This window comes from Aquarana catesbeiana, linkage group LG08, assembly GCF_042186555.1.
Source record: "Aquarana catesbeiana isolate 2022-GZ linkage group LG08, ASM4218655v1, whole genome shotgun sequence".
NCBI lineage: Eukaryota > Metazoa > Chordata > Amphibia > Anura > Ranidae > Aquarana > Aquarana catesbeiana.
The window spans coordinates 270,744,150-270,769,274 of record NC_133331.1 but is presented as its reverse complement, the minus strand read 5'-3'; the positions used below and the strand labels follow the sequence as shown (position 1 = coordinate 270,769,274).

The 25,125-nt window shown below is 44.3% G+C and overlaps 2 protein-coding genes across 3 annotated transcripts in view; one reads left to right on the top strand and one right to left on the bottom strand.

Moving 5' to 3' along the window:
* The window catches only part of LOC141106741 (uncharacterized), a 172,748-nt gene that overhangs the window by 10,761 nt on the left and 136,862 nt on the right, over positions 1 to 25,125 (top strand). Inside the window, exons 8-10 of the mRNA XM_073597669.1 lie at positions 15,419 to 15,497; positions 17,593 to 18,293; positions 19,668 to 19,732. Coding sequence (XP_073453770.1) covers positions 15,419 to 15,497; positions 17,593 to 18,293; positions 19,668 to 19,732 — 845 coding nt within the window. The remainder of the gene's footprint in view (positions 1 to 15,418; positions 15,498 to 17,592; positions 18,294 to 19,667; positions 19,733 to 25,125) is intronic.
* LOC141106469 (uncharacterized) lies at positions 11,581 to 18,779 on the bottom strand. 2 transcript variants are annotated; one of them, XM_073597267.1, is made up of 6 exons: positions 18,678 to 18,779; positions 16,167 to 16,280; positions 15,945 to 16,042; positions 15,751 to 15,853; positions 15,359 to 15,457; positions 11,581 to 12,730 (listed from the first exon to the last, which is right to left on the bottom strand). In XM_073597267.1, exons 2-6 carry the CDS (start codon positions 16,198 to 16,200, stop codon positions 11,931 to 11,933), a joined length of 1,134 nt encoding a protein of 377 aa, XP_073453368.1. In that variant the 5' UTR covers positions 16,201 to 16,280; positions 18,678 to 18,779; the 3' UTR covers positions 11,581 to 11,930. The 2 variants fall into 2 exon arrangements, with proteins under 2 accessions (XP_073453368.1, XP_073453369.1); XM_073597268.1 differs by lacking the exon at positions 18,678 to 18,779 and adding an exon at positions 18,501 to 18,643.

Here is a 25,125-nt window from a genome sequence, read left to right as displayed (position 1 = left end):
CAGTTTTCACCTGCTGCTCAGGCCCCCTTTCGTGTGTCCCCCCCCCCCCCCCCCCCTCCACAGCGCTGCCAGCTTCCATCCTCTCCTCTTCCCTCCTGCTGGCAGCTGCAGGGGATCATTTCAGGATGGGAAGTGGGGAAGGGGCCGGTAAATATGTAATTTACTGGCCTCTTCCTTTTCTAAATGAACACAGTGAGTGATCGGCACTGATCACCTACTGTGTTCACTAATGAACACAGTGAATGAACAGGAAGCCACTCCGCACATAGCAATTCATTCACTGTCTAGCGCAGCTGAGGGAATCTGTCCCCAGTCCCTTTCACTGTCTCAAAAGTAAGACATCAGTTATATCTATATACTCATGGGATTTCAGCAACCTCCCCCCCCCCCCAAATAGGGCTCCTAATAAAAAATGAAATATTGTAAAAAAGAATAAAACAATAAAATTGTAAAGAAATAATAACAATAAAAAAAAAAAAAAACTACTGATACTATCTACTACTGTACTGACACCGTCCATGTTTAACTGCTTCCGGACCAGCTGCCGCAGTTATACTGCGGCAGGTTGGCTCCCCTGCGCGAAACCACAAAGCTATACGTCGTCGCGCAGGATACGGATAGCTGGCGCACTCTGCACAGCGGGGGTGCCGATGCTCGTGAGCAGGAGACACAGAACAGGGACGAGTGTGTGTAAACACACACTTCCATGTTCTGTTCTGACAGGAGTGACAGATCGTGTGTTCCTATTAGCTAGGAACCACGATCCGTCATTTCCTCTAGTTAGTGCCCTCCCCCTTCAGTTAGAATCACCTCCCAGGGAACACAGTTAACCACTTCACCGCCCCCTAGTGTTAACCCCTTCACTGCCAGTGACAGTTTTACAGTAATCAATGCATTTTTAATCGCACTGATCGCTGTATTAATGCCAATGGTTACAAAAATGTGTCAAAACTGTCCGATGTGTCCGCCATAATGTCGCAGTCACGATAAAAATTGCAGATCTCTGCCATTTCTAGTAAAAAAAATTATAATAATAAAAATGCTATAAATCTATCCCCTATTTTGTAGACGCTATAACTTTTGCGCAAACCAATCAATATAGGCTTATTGCGATTTTTTTTTTTTTTTTTTTTTTTTTTTTTTTTACCAAAAATATGTAGAAGAATACATATCGGCCTAAACTGAGAAAAAAATCGCTTTTAAAAAAAAAACACGGGGATATTTATTATAGCAAAAAGTACAAAACTTTGTGTTTTTTTTCAAAATTGTGGCTCTGTTTTTTTTTATAGAGCAAAAAAATAAAAACCGCAGAGGCGATCAAATACCACCAAAAGAAAGCTCTATTTGTGGCATAAAAAAGGACTTCAGTTTTGTTTTGGTACAACGTCGCACAACCGCGCAATTGTCAGTTAAAGCGACGCAGTGCCGAATCGCAAAAAACTCTGGTCAGGAAGGGAGTAAATTCTTCCGGGGCTGAAGTGGTTAATACATTTTAAAATGTTATTTTACATTTATTTATAAGTACGTAGGTGTTCCAATCACCCTCCATGGCCACAGGTGTAAAAAAATCAAGCAGCTAGGCATGCAGACTCCTTCTACAAACATTTGTGAAAGAATGGGTCGCTCTCAGGAGCTAAGTGAATTCAAACATGGTACCGTGATAAGTTGCCACCTGTGCAATAAGTCCATGAACTTTCCTTGCTACTAAATATTCCACGGGCAACTGTTAGTGGTATTATAACAAAGTGGGAGCAATTGGCAACAACAGCAGCTCAGCCATGTAAAATGATAGAGCGGGGACAGCGCATGCTGAAGCGCACAGTGCGCAGAAGTCGCCAACTGTCTGCAGAGTCAATAGCTATAGACCTCCAAACTTCAGGTGGCCTTCAGATTAGCACAACAACAGTGCGTAGAGAGCTTCATGGAATGGGTTTCCATGGGCGAGCGGCTGCATCCAATCCTTACATCACCAAGGGCAATGCAAAGCATCGGACCCAGTAGTGTAAAGCATGCCGCCACTGGACTCTAGAGCAGTGGAGATATGTTCTCTGGAGTGACGAATCACACTTCTCTGTCTGGCAATCCAGTGGACGTGTCTTGAGTTTGGCGGTTGCCAGGAGAACGGTATTTGCCTGATTGCATTGTACCAAGTGTAAAGTTTGGTTGAGGGGGGATTATGGTGTGAGGTTTTTTTTCAGGGGCTTGGCTTGGCCCCTTAGTTCCAGTGAAGGGAACTCTTAAAGGCATCAGCATACTAAGACATTTTGGACAATTTCATGCTCCCAACTTTGTGGGAACAGTTTGGGGATGACCCCTTCCTGTTCCAACATGACTGGGCACCAGTGTACAAAGCAAGGTCCTTAAAGTCCTGACCTCAACCCAACGTTTGGGGTGAATTAAACCTTGTGGACAGTCTTCCCAGAAGAGTTGAAGCTGTTATAGCTGCAAAGGGTGGACCAACTCAATATTGAACCCTATGGACTAAGACTGGGATATCATTAAATTTCATGTGCGTGAAAAGGCTGGTGTCCCAATACTTTTAGCAATATAGTGTATATATACACACACACACACGTATGTGTGTTTGAACTTTGGGGTGCACCCCTGTGCCCATAAATGAAACCTCAGCTTTGATTTGACTAAGCAGTTAAAGTGAATCTGTCAGACATTCTAAACAATAGCTAGTGCCAAAAACCTTTAAACATGGTTCCATCTTCCTACTAAGGGCTTGACTTACCTGACCAGGGAGAGGACCCTTTTGACAACAAATGCCGCGTACACACGATCGGACTTTACAGCATACTTGGTCCGGTGTACCGGATCTCGTCGGACAATTCAATCGTGTGTGGGCTCCAGCAGACTTTGTCAAAAGTTTGACGGACTTATGCCCCGTACACACGGTCGGATTTTCCAATGGAAAATGTGTGATAGGACCTTGTTGTCGGAAATTCTGACCGTGTGTGGGCTCCATCACACATTTTCCATCGGATTTTCCGACACACAAAGTTGGAGAGCAGGATATAAAATTTTCTGACAACAAAATCCGTTGTCGGAAATTCCGATCGTGTGTACACAAATCCAACGGACAAAGTGCCACGCATGCTCAGAATAAATAAAGAGATGAAAGCTATTGGCCACTGCCCCGTTTAGAGTCCCGACGTACGTGTTTTACGTCACCGCGTTCAGAACGATCGGATTTTCCGACAACTTTGTGTGACCGTGTGTATGCAAGACAAGTTTGAGCCAACATCCGTCGGAAAAAATCCTAGGATTTTGTTGTCGGAATGTCCGAACAAAGTCCAACCGTGTGTACCGGGCATTAGATTTGAAATCTATCCGGCGGACTTGAGTCCGGTCGAAAAGTCCGCTCGTCTGTATGCTAGTCCGACGGACAAAAACCAAGGCAGCTATTGGCTACTGGCTATGAACTTCCTTGTTTTAGTCCGGTCGTATGTCATCACGTACGAATCCGTCGGACTTTGGTTGATTGTGTGTAGGCAAGTCCGTTCATTCGAAAAGTCCGCCGGGCAAAGTATGCTGTAAAGTCCGGTCATGTGTACGCGGCATTAGGCACACCTAATGAATAGGAGGGTGGCAGATAGGCAGGACTTCAGCCACTTTAGGATCAATGTAAAACCAAGAACAAAGTTACACACAGAAAACTATTTTCAGGTTAACAAATGGCTTTTACTTTTTAAAGAATAAAATAGTTGACATCACAATTAAGTGAATCTCTCTTGGCCTAAAGTAAAAAGATGCTGAGTGTACACCCCTTGTGGTGCCTGCAGGTACCTATGTTACTTTTATGCATGTTCCTATGGGGGCAGCTCGTATCCTAGGCCCAGGCTGTTTATAGGGCCTCGAGTTTTTCCTGAGCCAAGATGAAGCCTTACCCATTCCTTTCACTAAGCCCCATCACTTTTTTTCAACTGTTAAATGGCAGCGGCTCCTTAATTTGGGTTAACCAGTGTCCAATCACCGATGGTGCCTATCTAACCCACTATGTAATGAATACTCTGTGTCCCGTGATGTATGATCAAGAAATATACACTATATTGCTAAAGGTATTGGGACGCCTGCCTTTTCACGCACATGAAATTTAATGGCATCCCAGTCTTAGTCCGTAGGGTTCAATATTGAGTTGGCCCACCCTTTACAGCTATAACAGCTTCAACTCTTCTGGGAAGGCTGTCCACAAGGTTTAGGAGTGTGTCTATGGGAATGTCTGACCATTCTTCCAGAACTGCATTTGTTAGGACAGGCACTGATGTTGGAGAGAAGGCCTGGCTCACAGTCTCCACTCCAATTCATCCCAAAGGCATTCTATGGGGTTGAGGTCAGGACTCTGTGCGGGCCAGTCAAGTTCCTCCACCCCAAACTCGCTCATCCATGTCTTTATGGACCTTGCTTTGTGCACTGGTCCAAATCATTTGGTGGAGGGGGGATTATGGTGTGGGGTTGTTTTTCAGGGGTTGGGCTTGGCCCCTTAGTTACAGTGAAGGGAACTCTTAAGGCGTCAGCATACCAAGACATTTTGGACAATTTAATGCTCTCAACTTTGCGGGAAAAGTTTGGGGATGGCCCCTTCCTGTTCCAACATGACTGCGCACCAGTGCACAAAGCAAGGTCCACAAAGACATGGATGAGTGAGTTTGGGGTGGTGGAACTTGACTGGTCTGCAAAAAGTCCTGACCTCAACATGATAGAACACCTTTGGGATGAATTTGAGTGCAGACTGCGAACCAGGCCTTCTCGTCCACATCAGTGCCTGACTTGAATGGTCAAACATTACCATAGAGACATGCTCTTTGTCCCTCTAAAGTCCAGCCTAATCGGTTCACATTTTTGGTTGCCTATACAGTAGTTCCTTCACCACAGAGGGGCCCACAGACAGGCAAGAGGCAATTCAAAATTAAAAAAAAAAATGTGGTTTTAGTAGGGAATCTTATAATTCAATATCTCCCCAGCTGATTCAAATGGCCCAGAGGATAATCCTAACCTAAAAATGGTATGGTAGTTGGAGCTTCATCATAAAAGTCAGGCCCCAGAAACAAAGTGAAAAGAAATCAGAAAGGGGCACAGAAGACGCCTTTTGTGATTAATACAGCAATAACGGGCATCTTGCAATTTCTGCTTTTAGGCAGGATGTTTTCCTTTTGGAGTAAAGATTTGGTCACACATTACACTTTGAATATACAACCTCTTTTAGATCCACCAACAACTACACCGATCAGCCATAACATTATGACCACTGACAGGTAAAGTGAATACCATTGATTATCTCGTTACAATGACATCTGAAAGTGGGTGGAATATATTAGGCAGCAAGTAAACATGTTGCCCCTGAAGTTGATATGTTGAAAGCAGAAAAAAGTGGGCAAGCTTAAAATGGTTTTAAACCTCAGACATGAATTATGAACAAAGCATATCCCTCTATAGTGTGTACTTGTCTCAATACAGAGCACTAAGTGTCATTTCTGTCTGCTGCCTCCTTTTTCTGCTATCAACATGAACCACTTCTGACAAGTTTTCCTGACACCAAGAGAAAAAAGGTGACAGGGGAAGGGACCCCCAGCTGATTGACAGCCTGAGCTCTGTTCCTGTGAAGGGGGGGGGGGGGGGTATCTTCCCTCCAATCAACTGTCAGAGCTCTCCTCACTCAGCTCTGCAGAGTGTAACTTCAGCAGTCTGTCCCCTTCTTCCTGACAGCTCAGACAAGCTTTATAAGTTATGCACTTTGAACAGATGTAGAAAAGGGAAGACTGCAGATACATAGGTACAACTTATGTAGAAATATTTGTTTAATGGCTAGTAGGGGTGCAACGGATCGTTGCCGATCCGTGATCCGTACGGATCACCCTCCGCTGATCGGCACACCCGCGATCCGTGGAGCACTTTTCGGCCTCAGCCATAGGAAAGGCCGCGGCTTCGGCCTAGCTCCGGAGCAGCGGCCATCTTAGTACACCTGGAAGCGGCCGTTGTCTCGACAGGAAGTGACGTTTCGTCGCCGCCATCTTGCTACACCCCACACTCCTGCACAGTACAATAATGATAGAGTGAGAAGGGGGCAAGCGGACATCTTGTTACACCCACCGGAGTTTTAGATTTAAAAGCCATTTTCAACACAAAACTGAGCTTATATGCACAAATACTGTATTTATGCATATAAGCTCGGTTTTGTGTTGAAAATAGCTTTTAAATCTAAAACTCCGGTGAGTGTAACAAGATTTGTGTGGTTTTTTTTGTTTTTTTTGTTTGTTTTTTTTTGCTGATCCGAAAATGATCCGATCTGTGACTCTGATCCGAGGATCGATCAGATCCGTGAGATTTTTGATCCGTTGCACCCCTAATGGCTAGACAACGGGATCAGAACAACTCCAAAACTGCAGCTCTTGTGGGATGTTCTTGGTCTGCAGTGGTCGAGACCAACCAAAAGTGGTCAGAGGAAGGAAAACTGGTAAACCTGGCAACAGGGTCAAGGGCAGCCAAGACTCATTGATGCACATGGGGAAGATAGGCCGGCATGTGTAGTCCGATCCAATAGAAGAGCTCCTGTAGCTCAAATTGCTGAAATGGTGAATGCCGGTTCCAATAGGTGTCAGAACACACAGAACATCACAGTTTGTTGTGTAGGGGGCTGTGTAGCCGCACACCAGTCCGGATGCTCATGCTGACCCGTGTCCACAGCCAAAAGCGCCTACAATGGGCATGTGAGCATCAGAATTGGAAGGCAAGCCAGCAGATGCAGTGATCTGCTACTGATATCTTGGTGCCAGATTTGGCCAGTCTATAGGCCTCTTCAACCTCATCAGGGTCACCTCATCTGTTTGGTTTCTCTCTGACACTGGAGCAATGGAAGAAGGTGGCTTGGTCTGACAAGTCACATTTTCTTTTACGTCATATGGATGGCCGGGTGCATGTGTGTCACTTACCTGGGGAAGAGATGGGAAGGGAAGCTGGACGTCTTGGTACCAGGTACCACAACATACCTTCAGAGGTCTAGTGGAGTCCATGCTTTGACAGGTCAGGGCTGTTTTGGCAGGAAAAGGGGGACCCACTCAATATTAGGTGGGTGGTCATTATGTTATGGCTGATCAGTGTACATTGTGTTAAGGACAATTTTAATGTGTAGCTGGGCCCTCATGGTTAACAGTTCTGGTAAACCTAAAAGAGGTTGTCAAGCGTGTGACTGGCTTTAGCCTATACAAATCAGACTGGCCCTGAGGGAACCTCACCTCTGCGCCCTTCTTACATATCCTCTTCTGGGCATGTAGGTAAAGAAATAGATGGACTTTAATAAAAAGACATAAGTAAGTTTTATTTTTACTCACCATTCCAAAATGACAACCTAATATTTGCAAACATGAAATAGTTAAAACGAAATGGGATTTTTGAGGCTCAACACTTTTTCTAAAACCATAATATAGTTCTTTATTAGATCACTTATTCATATAAAAAGTATTAAGACACTGATTTTTTTTCAACGCAACTTAACATGTAGGGCTGAACGTGTTTCTAGGGCGTAGGCCTCTTTTTTTAGGAGCCACATACATGTTCCAAATTGGAATAGCGTTCCAATAAATGGAACCATAAAATTGCCCAATTTAGGCGAGGGAGGAGGGGAAAGAAGGCAGTAGACAGATGTCCTCCTCCCTCAGACTATTTTATGGTTCCACTTAGAGAACGCTATTCCAGTTTGGTACATGTACTGTATGTGGTTCCTGAAAAAGAGGACTATGTCCCCGAAACACGTTGAGCCTTCAAAGAAAAGAATATCCTATGTAGGACATGCGTTGTTTCCTGGTGTAATGATGCATCATGGTTATTACTAAAATATCCGTGTCTTAATACTTTTTATATGAATAGCTGATCTAATAAAGAAATTAATCATGGTTTTAGAAAAAGTGTTGTGCCTCAAAAATCCTATTTTGTTTTTTTGGGGTTTTTTCACGTTTATTATGGACAGTGGCACTCTTAGCCAATGTATAATCTTTTATAATAAAACATTGGTAGTTGTAGGTCTGATATTCATATTGATGGTCGGATGTACCGGGATAGTTTAAAAATGTAGTGAAGGGACACAAGGCTTAGGAAGATGTCCTAAACCTCTCAACCCCTCCCTTCCCTCAATTCATAATAATAAAGGGGAGCACAGCTGAAAATTGTGGCCCTCGATTTTTTTGGGGTGACCTTTCCGGACTAGAAGATGCTTCTCACAATGTACATTAGAAGCTGCAAGTCAGATAGAGCTCACCTTATTCCCTGGCTGGAAGACGTCAAGAATCATAAAAAAGCTCACAACATTTCTGGCAGGATTAACAGGTATTGTTTGCATTCATCAAATATACAGTGCCTTGAAAAAGTATTCACACCCCTTGCAATTTTCCACATTTTGTCATGTTACAACCAAAAACGTAAATGTATTTTATTGGGATTTTATGTGATAGACCAACACAAAGTGGCACATAATTGTGAAGTGGAAGGAAAATGATAAATGGTTTTTAATATGTTTTACAAATAAATATGTGAAAAGTGTGGGGTGCATTCAGCCCCCTGAGTCAATACTTTGTAGAACCTCCTTTCTCTGCAATTACAGCTGCAAGTCTTTTTGGGGATGTTTCTACCAGCTTTGCACATCTAGAGAGGGACATTTTATCCCATTCTTCTTTGCAAAATAGCTCAAGCTCTGTCAGGTTGGATGGAGAGCGTCTGTGAACAGCAATTTTCAAGTCTTGCCACAGATTCTCAGTTGATTTAGGTCTGGACTTTAACTAGGCCATTCTAACACATGAATATGCTTTGATGTAAACCATTCCATTGTAGCTCTGGCTGTATGTTTAGGGTCGTTCTCCTGCTGGAAGATTAACCTCCGCCCCAGTCTCAAGTCTTTAACAGGTTTTCTTCTAAGATTGCCCTGTATTTGGCTCCATCCTTCTTCCCATCAACTCTGACCAGCTTCTCTGCCCCTGCTGAAGAAAAGCATCCCCACAACATGATGCTGCCACCACCATGTTTCACGGTGGAGATGGTGTGTTCAGGGTGATGTGCAGTGTTAGTTTTCTACCACACATAGCGTTTTGCTTTTAGGCCAAAAAGTTAAATTTTGTTCTCATCTGACCAGAGCACCTTCTTCCACATGTTTGCTGTGTCCCCCACATGGCTTCTCACAAACTGCAAACGAGACTTCTTATAGCTTTCTTTCAACAATGGTTTTTTTCTTGCCACTCTTCCATAAAGGGCAGATTTGTGGAGAGCACAACTAATAGTTGTCCTGTGGACAGATTCTCCCACCTGAGCTGTGGATCTCTGCAGCTCCTCCAGAGTTACCATGGGCCTCTTGGCTGCTTCTCTGATTAATGCTCTCCTTGCCCGGCCTGTCAGTTTAGGTGGACGGCCATGTCTTGGTAGGTTTGCAGTTGTGCCATACTCTTTCCATTTTTTGGATGATGGATTGAACTTTGCTCTGTCAGATGTTCAAAGTTGGGATATTTTTCTTATAACCTAACCCTGTTTTAAACTTTTCCACAACTTTATCCCTGACCTGTCTGGTGTGTTTCTTGGCCTTCATGATGCTGTTTGTTCACTAAGGTTCTCTAACAAACCATTGAGGGCTTCACAGAACAGCTGTGTTTATACTGAGATTAAATTGCACACAAGGTGACTATTTACTAATTAGGTGACTTCTGAAGGCAATTAGTTCTTCTAGATTCTAGTTAGGGGTATCAGAGTAAAGGGGGCTGAATACAAATGCACGCCACACTTTTCAGATATTTAGTTGTAAAAAAAAAAAAAAAATTGAAAACCATTTATCATTTTCCTTTGACTTCACACTTCTGTGCCACTATGTGTTAGTCTATCACATAAAATCCCAATAAAATACATTTATGTTTCTGGTTGTAACTTAGCAAAATGTGGAAAATTCCAAGGGGTATGAATACTTTTTTCATGTCACTGTATTAAACAAGTGCTTTTTAATGGCACCTTTAACAGACCAAAGTGGACCAAAAAAGAGAAATTAATGGTAGGTTCTCTGTGATTCACTGCAGCCAGAATTCGACAGCTACCCACATTATCACTGGGCGTGTACTTCTACAACCCAGTCTCTCTCTGCTCGGTGTATCAGCAGATTCAGGCTTCCAAGAAAACTTTACGATTGATGGCTGTGGTGAAAATGATTCCCACCAGAACTTCTATGCATCAGGTTTTATGACAGAGTCATTCAGACACCTGCAGTGGGTGTGTTTTGGAATATCTTCCCTACATCACATACAGGTAAGAAATAGGTGTTCCCAGATTACCCAATGCTGCCAAATAGGAAGTGGGGATGTATTGATCCACTACATCAATGTCTACTTGTCCATTTTGCTGAGTACAGTCAAGTCTTCATGATCTGGAATAAGTTATAAAGATTAGCTGTCCATATTTGGTCTGGATCCTGGAGATCTAAATGATTATATAGGCCACAACAGTTAACACAGACTCTACAGTCCATAATTCTTACACCACACACCACTACTGGCCCCGATACGGCCAATCTATGTGCCTCTTCAACCTCATCGAGGTCACCTCATCTGTTTGGTTTCACTGACACTCAATGCCTTCTAATGTTCTGAAGAACAGTAGAGTCCAAGGGCTCGTTTACACTTGCTTCGACTTTAACACACATGAAAGCACCTACCCCTACAACATGCTTTTCTGTTGTGTTTTTGATGCTTCAGTGATGTTTTTTTAAAGCTTTAATGAAGCTTAGCAAATGCCCTTTGTGTTTTGATTTTCTATTTGTTTCAAAGGGGCCCAACAACACTCCCACTCAGCAGATCCAGAGCTTATTAATACCTCTGTTCAGCAGATCCCCAGCTTATTAGTACCCCCAGCTCTGCTGATCCCCTGCTCAGTATTAACCCCCAGCTCTGCTGATCCCCTGCTCAGTATTAACCCCCAGCTCTGCTGATCCCCTGCTCAGTATTAACCCCCAGCTCTGCTGATCCCCTGCTCAGTATTAACCCCCAGCTCTGTTGATCCCCCATTCAGTAGTAACCCCCAGCTCTGCTGATCCCCCACTTAGTAGTAACTCCCAGCTCTGCTGATCCTCTGGTTTGCTGATCCTCCTCTCTCTCCAGTTCCTGCTCACCATGTGTGACATTTGCTAGGTTCTCCTGCTCCAGTCCCACTGCTCTGCTGATCCTCTGCCACTCAATTTGCTCTCTCTTCAGTCCCTGCTCACCTTCTGCTATAGTGTTCCCATGTTGCATAACACATGTGCCATCTTCTAGTTGCTCCGCTCCAGTCTGGACCCCGTTCACCTTCCTACTGCTCCACGCTGCACACCAGTTGTAACGTCTGCACCAGACACTCTCAGAATATATACAAATAAACCAGAAGTGACTGCCGATGACATCTTTCTGGTTCACTTGTTGGCTTTCCAGTGCATCCTAGGATAGCTCATTCCTGCAATACCTCCAAGACAAAGCAAATAAAAGCCCCTAAAAAGCTTCAGGTGCTGTAAGTGGAGCTTTTATGGAGGTTTTGGAGACGCTTTGAAGCACAAATAAAGTGACATGGGGTATAATTTTTGAAGCAAAGCAAAGCAAACCCAACATGTGAACAGGACCGTAAGGTAACCATTTTATTTAGTGACAGGGCATTGATTGGCATTCAAAGTGCTTTAAAAAAGCGTGCCCAATGCCACGTTTTTAAGCAAGTGTAAACAAGCCCTAAAAGATCTTGGAATTTAGGTGCTGAGGTCTTGGACTTCAAGCAATGCCTGAGAGAGACCTCATTGGGCTCTACACCACAATGTTGATTTTGCATGAACTGGTGCTACAACTGGTGGAACAGTTCTATTTGTTATAATCTGCTGCTTCTTCTGACTCCTTCCATATTCCGGCCCAAGAAACCCACATCTGGCATTTTTGTCGACAAAAGGGCTCTCACTGATGCGACTGCTGGTGAGAGATCAGATTTCCTCTCCTGGTAAAGGCCCTCCCACACTCTGAACAGGAATACGGCCTTTCACCAGTGTGAGTCCTCTCATGTGTGGACAAGTTGGTCTTCTGGGCAAAGCATTTCCCGCACACAGAACATGCATACGGCTTCTCGTCAGTGTGAGTCCTCTGATGGGCCACCAGGACAGATTTCAGGGTAAAAGCTTTGCCACACACGGGGCAGGAATAGGGCTTCTCCCCCGTGTGACTTCTGGCGTGTTTGACAAGATCGCCTTTGAGGGTGAAGCATTTCCCGCAGATGGAGCAGGAATACGGCTTCTCACCCGTGTGAATTCTGGCGTGTTTGATGGCATCGCCCTTTAACGTAAAGGATTTGCCGCACACGGAGCACGAATACGGCCTCTCTCCAGCATGGAATTTTTGGTGCTGGACAAGGCTCCCCTTTTCTGCAAAGCATTTTCCACATTCCGTGCAAGAAAAGGGCTTTTCCCCGGTGTGAATCCGCTCATGGACGAGAAGCTTTGTCCTTTGGGAAAAACACTTTCCGCATTCAGGACACAGAAATTTCTTAGGACGCCTGTAAGGCGATCGATAGGTGATGGCGTTGGAAGGATCAGGAATGCTACCACCTTCTGTAGAGGGCTTAGGGTACAAATTCGCATGAAGAAGTGCCGGATGCGGATGTAGGGCATTGGGTTTTTCTTCTGAGGAATCGGATGTGGCATCATCATCATCTGGAGAGACACCGGGACAATTCTCTGTGCCATTTCCTCTGTATCGTCCATCTGTCAGAAATCAGAATTGATAATCTCAATATCTTTTCAATCACTGAAAATTTAAAGTCATTTTTTTTTTTTTTTTATGACCAGAAAATCATCATGTCATCATGCAAATCTAGATGCCCAGATCCAATTCAACAGCTTTAGGATGTGTCAGTTACCTTTACAAAACCTTCAATAACAAACTAATTTGAGGACATAAGGATATTATTTGCTACACTGTTATTATAAATATTCATCTCTGATTGGCTGTCATAACGATGACATGAGTCTTTTTTTCCTGTCTTCTAGGTGGAACACTGATGACCTGTACACACGGTCGGATTTTCCAGTGGAAAATGTGTGATAGGACCTTGTTGTCGGAAATTCCGACCGTGTGTGGGCTCCATCACACATTTTCCATCGGAATTTCCGACACACAAAGTTTGAGAGCAGGATATAAAATTTTCCGACAACAAAATCCGTTGTCGGAAATTCCGATCGTGTGTACACAAATCCGACGCACAAAGTGCCACGCATGCTCAGAATAAATAAAGAGATGAAAGCTATTGGCTACTGCCCCGTTTATAGTCCTGACGTACGTGTTTTACGTCACCGCGTTCAGAACAATCGGATTTTCCAACAACTTTGTGTGACCGTGTGTATGCAAGACAAGTTTGAGCCAACATCCGTCAGAAAAAATCCATGGATTTTGTTGTCGGAATGTCCGATCAATGTCCGACCGTGTGTACGGGGCATTAAAGTGGTTGTAAACCTCAGGCATGAAATATGAACAAAGCATATACCTCTATAGTGTGTACTTGTCTCAGTTCAGAGCTCTCCACCCCCTGATTTTCAGAACTGAGAGATCCTATGTAAATTATGCACTTTGAATGCATGTAGGGGAAAGACAGCTGTAGATAAAACAGGTACAACTTGTGTAGGAAGATTTGTTTCATCTCTGTGTATCACCTGAGGCCAGTCACTTCACTGGGTATATGTAAGGGTTTACAACCCATTTAACAGAAGGCTCTCCTATACTATGGTAAAACGAAAGTAGAGGAGGAATGTTAAAGAGGCAATAGGTATCTTTGATACATTACCCTCCTGTTGACTGTTCACAGTAAATATACTGAGTGGTCGGCAGGTAGAGGCTCGGCAATGTACATGTACATTGCTGGCTTGCTTCTGGGTTTAGGGCGCGCATGCGCTCACCCCCTGCCAACCCAAGCTGTGATTAGACACAACACGAGTTTGGCAGCAGATTTCAGCCAATGATTTTGGCTGAAACCTGCTGTTTGGCTGTGTCCAATCACACACGGAGTTCTGTGTATTTACAAACACACAGAACTCCGTGTACAGAGAACAGCGATCTGGCTGTTACTTCTCCCTAAAAAGCAGGGAGTAAAAGCAGACAGATCAGAAAGTAAAAGCAGAACACATTACACTTGTTAGGACCACAGTTAACCCTTTGATCACCCCTGATGTTAACCCCTTCCCACCCAGTGTCATTAGTACAGTGTCAGTGTACAGTATTATCACTGATCTCTGTATTAGTGTCAGTAGCGACGGCAGTTTTAGTTAGTGACCTTCCCAGATAGTGTCTGTTAGCACCATATTGCCCACCACCCTATCACAGTCCCACTATAAGTCGCTGATCACTGCCATTATAGTATAGCATCTATAGCTGTGTAAATTCCAGTATATATACACACACCATAGTTTGTAGACACTATAGCTTTCACACAAACCCATAAAACATTTTTTTTACCAAAGACATGTAGCAGAATACATTTTGGCCTAAAGTTATGAAGTAATCTGATTTTGGGGATTTTTTATTGGATTTGTTTCACAACAAAAAGTAGAAACAAAAAGTAGATTTTTTCTTTTTTATAATAAAATGTTCAGTCTTTTTTCATTTATATATAGTAATAAAATAAAAAAGAAAAACCCATTGTTGAGCAAATGCCACCAAAAGAAAGCTCTATTTATGGGAAAAAAAAATCATATGAATTTTATTTGTGTACAGTGTTGCATGACCGCACCATTGCCACTTAAAATAGTGCAGTGCTGAATAGCAAAAAATGCCCTGGTCATGAAGGGGATAAGCCCTTCTGGAGGTCAAGTGGGTAAATATATCACCAGGGTGTTGCCCACAGTAAAAAAGACCTGGTGTCCCGGGTATTTTTAGTCCCCCAGTGATATCAGCTGTTGGAGGCTACCAGAATGTGCAGAAGCTAAGGTGGGTCTTCCCTTCACCAGAAAGTGATGGCACTGTAAATGGATGACTAAACCATGGAGACGAAGAGGTATGGTCCATGAGAAAAGCAAAAAAATGGAACAGTTGGACAATAGGTGAGAAGGAAGACAAGGTCTTGACTGGTAGCCAACAATCAGAGATAAGAAGCAGTTGGACGCGGAGGCAGACAATGATGGGTTGACGGAATCCTGAAGATGGGTTTCTATAAGGAGAACATTGACCGTCACCTAACAAACAACATCCAGAACCCTTCCAATTACAGCAACAAGCAGATTTACCTTTGACTGTCGTTCTACTCAACTGTGGGTGGTCCAAGTCATCCCACACATCCAACACAACACTACAATCAAGGATTATATTTTTATTTGTGTTTATTTGTTTTATTTTCTACTCACCTATACCAATCTCTGGAGAAATGTCCTCCTCTTTAATCTCTACTTCTCTCACTTCCTCAGCTTTGATGTCTCTCCGAGTGTTTCTGGTGTCTCCGGGGTCTGTGAATAAAGATGAGAGTGAAGCTCCCCGTGCTGAGATGTATGAGAGACCCCAGAGAGTGTGTGTGGGGGGGAGACTGGTCACATCTCTTGGCTGATAACACACAATGACATGATGTGAGGAGGAGAGCCGAAGTCTAATAGAGGCTGATGTCTCCTGACTCCCCCACTGGGCACATACTGTCTCCCCATTACTGTCTACTGACAGAGGAGGGGGGAGAAGAAGAGATTGTTGTAGTGACTGAACAAGGAGAATCTGGGACTCTTCTCTGGATTTGGTGTTTATTACTCACCTGTGCTGATCTCTGGAGGGATTTCCTCCTCCTCCTTACATGGATCATCATCCATCATAGACATCTCTTCTTCTTCAACTTTAACCACAATCAGGCCATCATTCTAGATAACACAGAAAAAGGACCGAACTATGATTTGAAATAAAGCAGAGGAACATCTTTTATTCTTTTTAAGGACCTCCAATCTCAACTACCTGATCCTCCTGAGGGATCTCCTGATGTTCCTGTGTGGAGTCCCGGGAATACAGAGGACGGGGACATCTCTCTGGGGGATTTCTGTTTCTGGATCCATCTGTAGGAAACACACACACTGACTGAATACATTGTTTCTATGTCTTTATATCAGAGGATGTGTGTATCTAGGGGGATCCTCAATACTCTTCTCTCCTTTACGAGAAATGAAAGTCTCCTCTTACCCGGTGATGTGAGGGGCGGCCGGTTCTCCATCATGACGTCCTTGTAGAGATCCTTGTGTCCTTCTATATACTCCCACTACTCTCTGGGCTTGGAGGATTTTTAAACTCTAAACGCTGAAATGAATACATGTAAACAGTCAAAGTATTAAACAACATTCACTTAGGTTATGGGCTTTAAGAAGTCAAATGCTTTCAATAACATATGTTTCCAATCAGAAACAAGGCATCTGGAACGGATGACCTCCTTATAAATATACAAGGTGCTTGGCAATATATTGAGTTGCTGACCCAGAAAAAGTATAAGGCTGCTTTCACACTGGGGCGGGCAGGCGTTGATGGTAAAGCACCGCTAGTTTTAGCAGCACTTTACCGTCATTTAAGCAGCGCTATTCGACCGCTAACGGGGCGCTTTTAACCCCCGCTAGCGGCCGAATAAAGGGTTAAATGCAACCGTGTAGTGCTGTTGCCGAAGCGCTTTGCAGGTGTTTCGGGAGCAGTGCGCTTTCATGTTAATAAGCAGGAGCTGTGTGTACAACGCTCCTCCACTGCCCTAAAGATGCTGCTTGCAGGACTTTTTAAACGTCCTGCCAGCACAGCGCCCCAGTGTGGACTGCAGGGGAGGCATTTTTCAGGTGCTTTACAGGTGCTATTTTTAGCCCAAACGCGCCTGAAAAAGCCTCCAGTGTAAAAGGGGTCTTCAAAAGTGTTTGTAAACTCTTCTATATACCCAGTGAAGTGACTGGCCTCAGGTGATACACAGAGATTAAACAAATCTTCCTACATAAATTATATCTGTTTATCTGCAGTCTTCTCTTCTCTACATCCATTTAAAGTGTAGAATTTACACAGGATCTCTCAGCTCTGAAAAGCAGGGGGGAGGAGAGCTGAAGTTACATCAGTAAGGAGAATTCTAAGAACTGATTGGAGGGAAGGGACACACCCCCCTTCACACAGTAACAGAGCTGAGGCTGTCAGTCACAGGCTGTGTGCTGGAGCATCCTCCTCTGTCAACTTATGCCAATCACATGACAAGAGTAAGGCTCGGTTCACACTGGGGCGACTTGTCAGGCGACCTAGTCGCCTGACAAGTCGCCTCCCGTTCTGTGCTATGGAACCGTTCTAATTGGAGCGACGCAAGTCGCTCCGACTTAGAAAAAGGTTCCTGTATTACTTTGGGGGCGACTTGGGGCGACTTGCATAGACTTCTATGCAGAAGTCGTCTCGCAAGTCGCCCCGCAGTCGTTTGCAGGTCGCCTCGCTGAGGCGACCTGCAAGTCGTGCCGCCCATGTGTGAACCGAGCCTTACGGTGACCATGACCGGTCACATGACAAGAGTAACACTGACCATGACCGGTCACATGACAAGAGTAACACTGACCATGACCAATCACACGACAAGTGTAACGCTGACTATGACTGGTCATAGAACAAGAATAATGCTGACCATGACCAGTCACAGGACAAGAGTAACACTGACCATGACCAGTCACAGGACAAGAGTAACACTGACCATGACCGGTCACACAACAGGAATAACGCTGACCATGACCAGTCACACGACAAGAATAATGCTGACCATGACCAGTCACACGACAAGAATAATGCTGACCATGACCAGTCACACGACAAGAATCACGCTGACCATGACCAGTCACACGACAAGAATAATGCTGACCATGACCAGTCACACGACAAGAATCACGCTGACCATGACCAGTCACACGACAAGAATAATGCTGACCATGAGCAGTCACACGACAAGAATAATGCTGACCATGACCAGTCACACGACAAGAATAATGCTGACCATGACCAGTCACACGACAATAATAACGCTGACCATGACCAGTCACACAACAAGAATAACGCTGACCATGACCAGTCACATGACAAGAGTAACACTGACCATGACCGCCCACATGACAACAGTAACGCTGACCATGACCGGTCACATGATGTGGAGTAACGCTGACCATGACCGGCCACACGACAAGAATAATGCTGACCATAACCGGTCACATGACAAGAACAACGCTGACCATGACCGGTCACACGACAAGAGTAACGCTGACCATGACCGGCCACATGACAACAGTAACGCTGACCATGACCGGCCACATGACAAAAGTAACGCTGACCATGACCGGCCACATGATGTGGAGTGAAGGTGATAGCAGCGGTGTACACCTGTCCCCATCTGACATGTGTGTCTGCAGAGGGGGGTCTCTGGGTGGGATATTCCAATTGCTGAGGTTATGGAGGGGGTCATTATTGTTTAGACTGGCTTCCAGTAGTTAGTAGTTCCGACTAATATGCTAATAAATAAATAGAAACCTGAATATGAAGTAGCCGGCTCTCTGGGTCATTTCCTAGAAATAAGGGCAGCTTCAGCGCTCCACTGGGGTCATGTGACACAAAAGGTCACATGACTCTCCTCTACATCACCAGTACAGTGCCCAGAGTCCCCAGGTCAATAACATGACAATAATAATGAATAGGAGACAGAATTACCTTTTCCTCCTCAGTGTACAGCCAGTCCACGGACAAGAGCAGCAGCTGGAATACACAGGGATTACGGTCAACTTTTTTGTCTCCCTACTGGAGCCACAAGAAAATGGCCGCCTTTCTCTTCCCTCCGGAGTCCAGGTGGGAATAGGGCTAAAGAAAAATGGCCGCCGCTCTCCCACAACAGACAATGAGTTTTGGGGAAGGCTCGTCCTCTAGCGCTGGATCTGAAGCTGAATGGTAGAGGTTGGATTCGGCCGGTAGGAGGGGTCTGGGTGTGACGTCAGAGAAGATGTAGTGGGTCTGCTTGCTATGAGAAGGGACTGCCTGGGGGGGGGGGGGGGGGGGTAGTGGAGGAGGCTGGTTATGTCCTATGAGTACCTTAATCCCCATATACATCTCATGTACCAAAAGAATACAGAAACCATCATACAAATACACAAACTCATAACTCAAACTCATAACATACATATTTTAGTTATTATTTTCATTAAAATGTCAACATAAAAAAAAAAATAAAAACAACTGTCCAGTGCTGACCACCTATTTCTTCATTCTATGGTCCCCGATGGCGGCATGTTAACTATAGGAAGCCAGGTGTGACTCTTTGCAGCTTCACCGCTGGCTCCCCACTGCGCATGCACAAGTTTGGCTGCGCCCTATGAATTGTCACGCAGCCTCCTGGGACCCGTGACATGTCCCAGAAGGTTGCTGGGGGGGGGGGGGTTTGGGGGCGCACTTCCCCTTAGATTGCCTTGAGTACCCAAACCCCCCCCCCAAAAAAAAAAAAAATATTTCAAATATGGCAGGGGGGAGGAGGAAGAGCGGAACTTCCCCTTTTGGGTGGAGTGCCACTTTAGGTCTTCTTAGAGGCACCATGGATGCTTGTTTGACAGGGAAGCTGTTTGTAAATTATCACAAAGCCCAAAAGATGCCCCTCCTGAGGGAAGAACTGTGCTCTTTGAACATGACAGCTTTATAAAACCCTTTTGGTAGTCATTCACAGAGTGTCCCCTGTAGACCTGTTTGCCAGAAGGATGGAAAAATGGGAAGTTTCTGAGGTTGGTCACATGACTACAGGAAATCGACCTCCACTGGTCACGATATGAGTAACATTGATTATATCTGATCACATGACAAGAGTAACATTGACCATACCGGGTCAAATGATGTAATGAGTAACCTTCACCATCGCTGGTTGAATAACAGGAGTAACATTGATCATCCCTGGTTACACGATAAGTGTAACTTTGGCCACTCCTGGTCAAATGATAGTAATATTCACCATGACTGGCCACATGAAAAGAGTAGTGTTGACTATGCCTGATCACATGACAAGGTTAACGTAAATTATGACTATTCATGTCTCAAGAGTAGAGTTTTCCATGGCTGACCACTTGACAAGAGTAAAGTTAACCAAGTGTGGTTACATGACGAGATTAACGTTGACCATGACTATTCACATGGCAAGAGTAAAATTGTCCATAACTGGCCACATGACAAGAGTAACATTAACCATGGATGGCCACATGGCCAGAGTAACATTGACCATATCCGGTTACATGAAAAGAGTAACGTTAACTGTGGCTGGCCACATGACAAGAGTAACATTGACCATATCTGGCCACATTAAAAGAGTAATATGCCTGATCACCTGACAATGTTAACGTTAATTATGACTGGTCACGTGACAAGAGTAGAGTTGTCCATGGCTGACCACATGAAAAGAGTAAAGTTGACCATGACTATTTACATGGCAAGAGTAAAGTTGTCACATGGAAATATGTCATATGTGGTCACATGAAAAGAGTAGGATTGACCATGGCTGGTCAAATGACAAGAGTCATGTTGACCATGACTGTTCACATGGCAAGAGTAAAGTTGACCATGACTGGTCACAGGACACGGGAAATGTTAACCATGCTGGTCACATGACAAGAGTAAAGTTGACCATGACTGGCCACACAACAAAAGTAAAGGTGACCATGACTGGCCACGTGACAAGATTAACATTGACCAAGACTATTCACATGGCAAGAGTAAAGTTGACCATGACTGGCCACATGACTGTGTCAGCCTAGGAGAGACAACGAAGACCTCCCACTGGTAACTGAAAGGGTCTGGGGTGCCAGATGTGTCTAAGGGACTTAACCCAAAGACGAGATCTCCCCAGGGTAAATGTGGATCTGTTCACTGGGTGGTCAAGGGAATGTGCCACCTCACCCACTAGTTGCTCAGGCAAGAATGTAAGCTTTTAGTCGGGAAGCCCCCATATTAATTCTTGGGAAGCTTGGGTCTAGAATTCCAGGACAGTGCAGAGGACCAGACTTCTGTGAAGCTACTGAATATCAATATACCATCATCACAGAACTGAGGAGTATGGTCACGTTTCATATTTTGGGAAACTACAAACAAGTGTGTCTTGCCTACTACACTATATTGCCAAAAGTATTGGGACACAAATGAACTTTAATGGCATCCCAGTGTTAGACCATAGGGTTCATAATTGAGTTGGCCCACCCTTTGCAGCTATAACAGCTTCAACTCCTCTAGGAAGGCTATCCACAAGGTTTAGGAGTGTGTCTATGGGAATGTTTAACCATTCTTCCAGAAGTGCATTTGTGAGGTCAGGCACTGATGTGGATGAGAAGGCCTGGCTCGCAGTCTCCACTCTAATTCATCCCAAAGGTGTTTTACGGGGCTGAGGTCAGGACTCTGTGCAGGCCAGTCAAGTTCTTCCATCCCAAAGTTGCTCATCCATGTCTCAATGGACCTTGCTTTGTGCACTGGTCCAAATCATTTGTTGGAGGGGGGATTATGATGTGGGGTTGTTTTTCAGGGGTTGGGCTTGGCCCCTTAGTTTCAATGAAGGGAACTCTTAAGGCATCAGCATACCAAGACATTTTGGACAATTTAATGCTCCCAACTTTGTGGGAACAGTTTGGGGATGGCCCCTTCCTGTTCCAACATGACTGCACACCAGTGCACAAAGCAAGGTCCATAAAGACATGGATGAGCGAGTTTGGGGTGGAGGAACTTGACTGGCCTACACAGAGTCCTGACCTCAACCCGATAGAACACCTTTGGGATGAATTAGAGTGGAGACTGCAAGCGAGGCCTTCTCATCCAACATCAGTGCCTGACTTCACAAATGCACTTCTGGAAGAATCGTCAAACATTTCCATAGACTTTTGGTAATATAGTGTATATCTATCTAGCCCACAAGCTAATAGGACAAAGGTGTCTATTGAGGCTCTTATATTCGGCTCCTGGACGATTGGGATCACACATATAAGAACATGCATTAATTACGGTTTTAATGTGGCTGGCTTAAGTTTTATATTGAATTATGAATGATCCTTCTTGTCCCCTATAGAAGTGTTAGCGTATGTTCCCGAAAAAACATGTAGAGACGCCACGTTCACCCCATCAGGTTGTAACTAGATGGAAATTTAACTCCTATAAATAGAATTTGTTCTAGTGGATGACATGATGGGGAGACCTAAAGAGGATGTAGTAGCAATGCGATATGGAAATCTGTACCAGCAGTACTGGAACAGGTGCATCCAAGCTACTACCTCCATGTGATTCATCATCAGTCTCAGGAACACGGCACCCAGCCTGGAAGGTCTCTGTAAACCTCCATACTCAATCGACAAAAAGGGAAAAGGGCTGGTGGCACAAAAATCGGCTAAAACAAATACACTTTGATACAAGTGAAAAACAGCTGTAAAAAGCCAACACACTTCACCCGTCAGGCCTTAATCATGGCAATGATTAAGGTCTGACAGCCGAAACGCATTGCTTTTTTTTTGTGGCTGTTTTTCACCTGTATCAATAACATGTATTTGTTTTAGCCAATTTTCGCTTTTTCCCTTTTTGTGCCAGCAGTATATTTTTGTTTGTTTAATACTTTTTTATTGAAAAGCAGAATACAGGTTACAAAAAAAAAAAAAAAGTAGTACGAGTCCTCTGGTTGCATGGTATGCAAACACAAGATGACACCAGGCCTATTGAACATTCAACATAGTGTCATAGACAAGGCGTCAATAGAAGCTGAGGGCCTTTCAGTAACCATAAGCCTTTATGACTCAGCAACCTATTGAAAAATATAAACAGGTAATGCCAGTATAGGACCGAACATACCTCATATAGAGGATAATGGAAGCTGTATATGATAGAAAGTGAAAATAAGTAGAAGTAGAGAGAAAGAAAAAGAGAGGTGGGGGGATGTCCTGCCTCAGCCATATCCACAAGCACACAATGAGTGACTACGAGTCTCCTTTGTTGATTGAGACATAATTTCCACATAGGCGGATGAGAATTTAAAAGCAAACCTGCAGGACCATATTTTCTTAGATAATTCAGGTTTATTTCTAAGGGTATAGGTGAGATCTTCCATATGGTATGTATGATCTATTTCCAGTAGCCACTGGCATAGAGTTGGGATGGTTGGTTGTTTCCAAAGCCTGGGAATAAGCGCTTTTGCCGCATTCAGAAGGTGAGGTGTTATAAATTTTTTATAGGTTCCTGCTGATTTGTCTGTACAATTAAGCAGAATAACTAGGGTTGCCACCTCATCCCTTTAAACCCAAACACATATGAATTACACAGGTCCTGAGACTAATTTAGTGCAGTTAAGGCACCAAGTGAGTTTAATTACCACCTTAATCAGCCACAGATCCTGTGTCATTAATATGTGTTCTCAGGTTTAAAGGAATGAGGTGGCAACCCATGAGTATAACCCATAGGTCATTGGGCACTTCAGAGCCTTGGATCTCTTTGATCCAGTGTAGTATGGTCAACCAATACAGGCGAATGCACGGACACAATCACCACACATGTGCCTGGGTTGCCTGCTCTCCTTATCCTCGCCAACATAGTGCCAAAATGGATGGATACTTTATTTAGCACCACTGGGGTGTAGTGCCACCTTGTCAGCAATTTATAGTTTACCTCCGAAGTTTTAGAGGACATCGAGGAGGTGTCAATCGGAGAATCGTAGATCGTTGAGCATCCGATAGTGGTTTTTGTAGGTCTTGTTTCCAATTGGTTAAAAAGGGCGGCCAGCCCTTTGAGGATAGTGCCAGTAGAGCTTGATAGAAGTAGGAGATAGGTTTCTCTGGTGGTTGATCATCCACAAAGATGGATTCTACCGGTGTCAGGTCTGCTAGAGTGCATAGTGGTTTTGGGAGTTCTTTTATGAATTCATATAGCTGTTGGTATCTCCATTGGTCCATGAATGACACTGTGTGCCACGTTGGATAGTGTTGGGAAAAAAGCTTAACAGAGGTAGTATGGGTAAGGCGAGTTTCCTGCAAGAAGACGATGTCCCCTTTCAGGCGATTGAGTTCTCTATACAGGTTATGTCGCTTACCTGGGGCATAGAGTCCCCTTAGTCGACTAAAATGTCCTACGCTTTAGTCGACTAAAATCTCCAGTACATTTCAGTAATTGTAATTTAGTTTTAGTCATAGTCTTTTGAATAAAATGGTATTTTAGTTTTAGTCTCATTTTAGTCTTTTGACTAAAATGGCTTTTAGTTTTAGTCGTATTTTAGTCATCTCAGTTGTTTTAGTCGTATTTTAGTCGACTAAAATAGTATTAATTTAGTCGACTAAAATGTTTTAGTCGACTAAATTAACACTGGTGCAGTGTCAGTGGTTCCAGGTATCAGTGGGTGCAGTGTTGGTGGTTCCAGGTAATGGGGGTGTGGTATTATTGATGCCAGGTAATAGGGGATGTGGTGTTATTGATGCCAGGTATTGGTGAGTGCAGTGTCATTGGTTCCAGGTAATGGGAGGTGTGTATTATTGATGCCAGGTAATAGGGGATGTGGTGTTATTGATGCCAGGTATTGGTGAGTGCAGTGTCATTGGTTCCAGGTATCGGTGGGTGCAGTGTTGGTGGTTCCAGGTAATCGGGGATGTGGTGTTATTGATACCAGGTATTGGTGAGTGCAGTGTCATTGGTTCCAGGTGATGCAGTGTCAGCAATTTCACATGGTGGAGGGGTGCAGTGTCAGTCATACCAGATTATGGGGGTTGCGGTGTCTGTGATTCAAGGTAATATAGGGGTGCAGTGTCAGTAGTGCCAGATGATAGGGAGTCTGGAGGATCCAGATGATGGAGGGGTGCATATTAGCAACATGGGGGATGCACACCCAAGTTTCACTTGTGCCGGGTGAGTTGTTAGCGGTGACCAGGGGAGGGGTGTAATGGGAATTGGTGCAGTATCACCTAAAACATTGCTATGTCAGTTGTTTTCTGCTCCCCATTTTGGGCTCTTGCAGTGGAGAGCTGCCATTTTTGACACTGCAGGAACTGGGAAGGCAATCAGAACAGTGCATTTACTATTCAATTGTGATGGGTTTGACTGTTTCTGCCTCACCTATACGAAGACTTTCTTTGGGACCATTGCTGGGGGGGGGGGGGGGCGTGGGTAGGTGGTATAC

Coding starts and splice junctions, on each gene's coding strand:
- LOC141106469 (XM_073597267.1), bottom strand. CDS start 16,200: ATGATGGAGAACCGGCCGCCCCTCACATCACCGG. Junction 16,043..16,166: donor GCCGCCCCTCACATCACCGG/GTAAGAGGAGAC, acceptor TGTTTCCTACAG/ATGGATCCAGAAACAGAAAT. Junction 12,731..15,358: donor TTCTCCAGAGATTGGTATAG/GTGAGTAGAAAA, acceptor GATTTCTGACAG/ATGGACGATACAGAGGAAAT.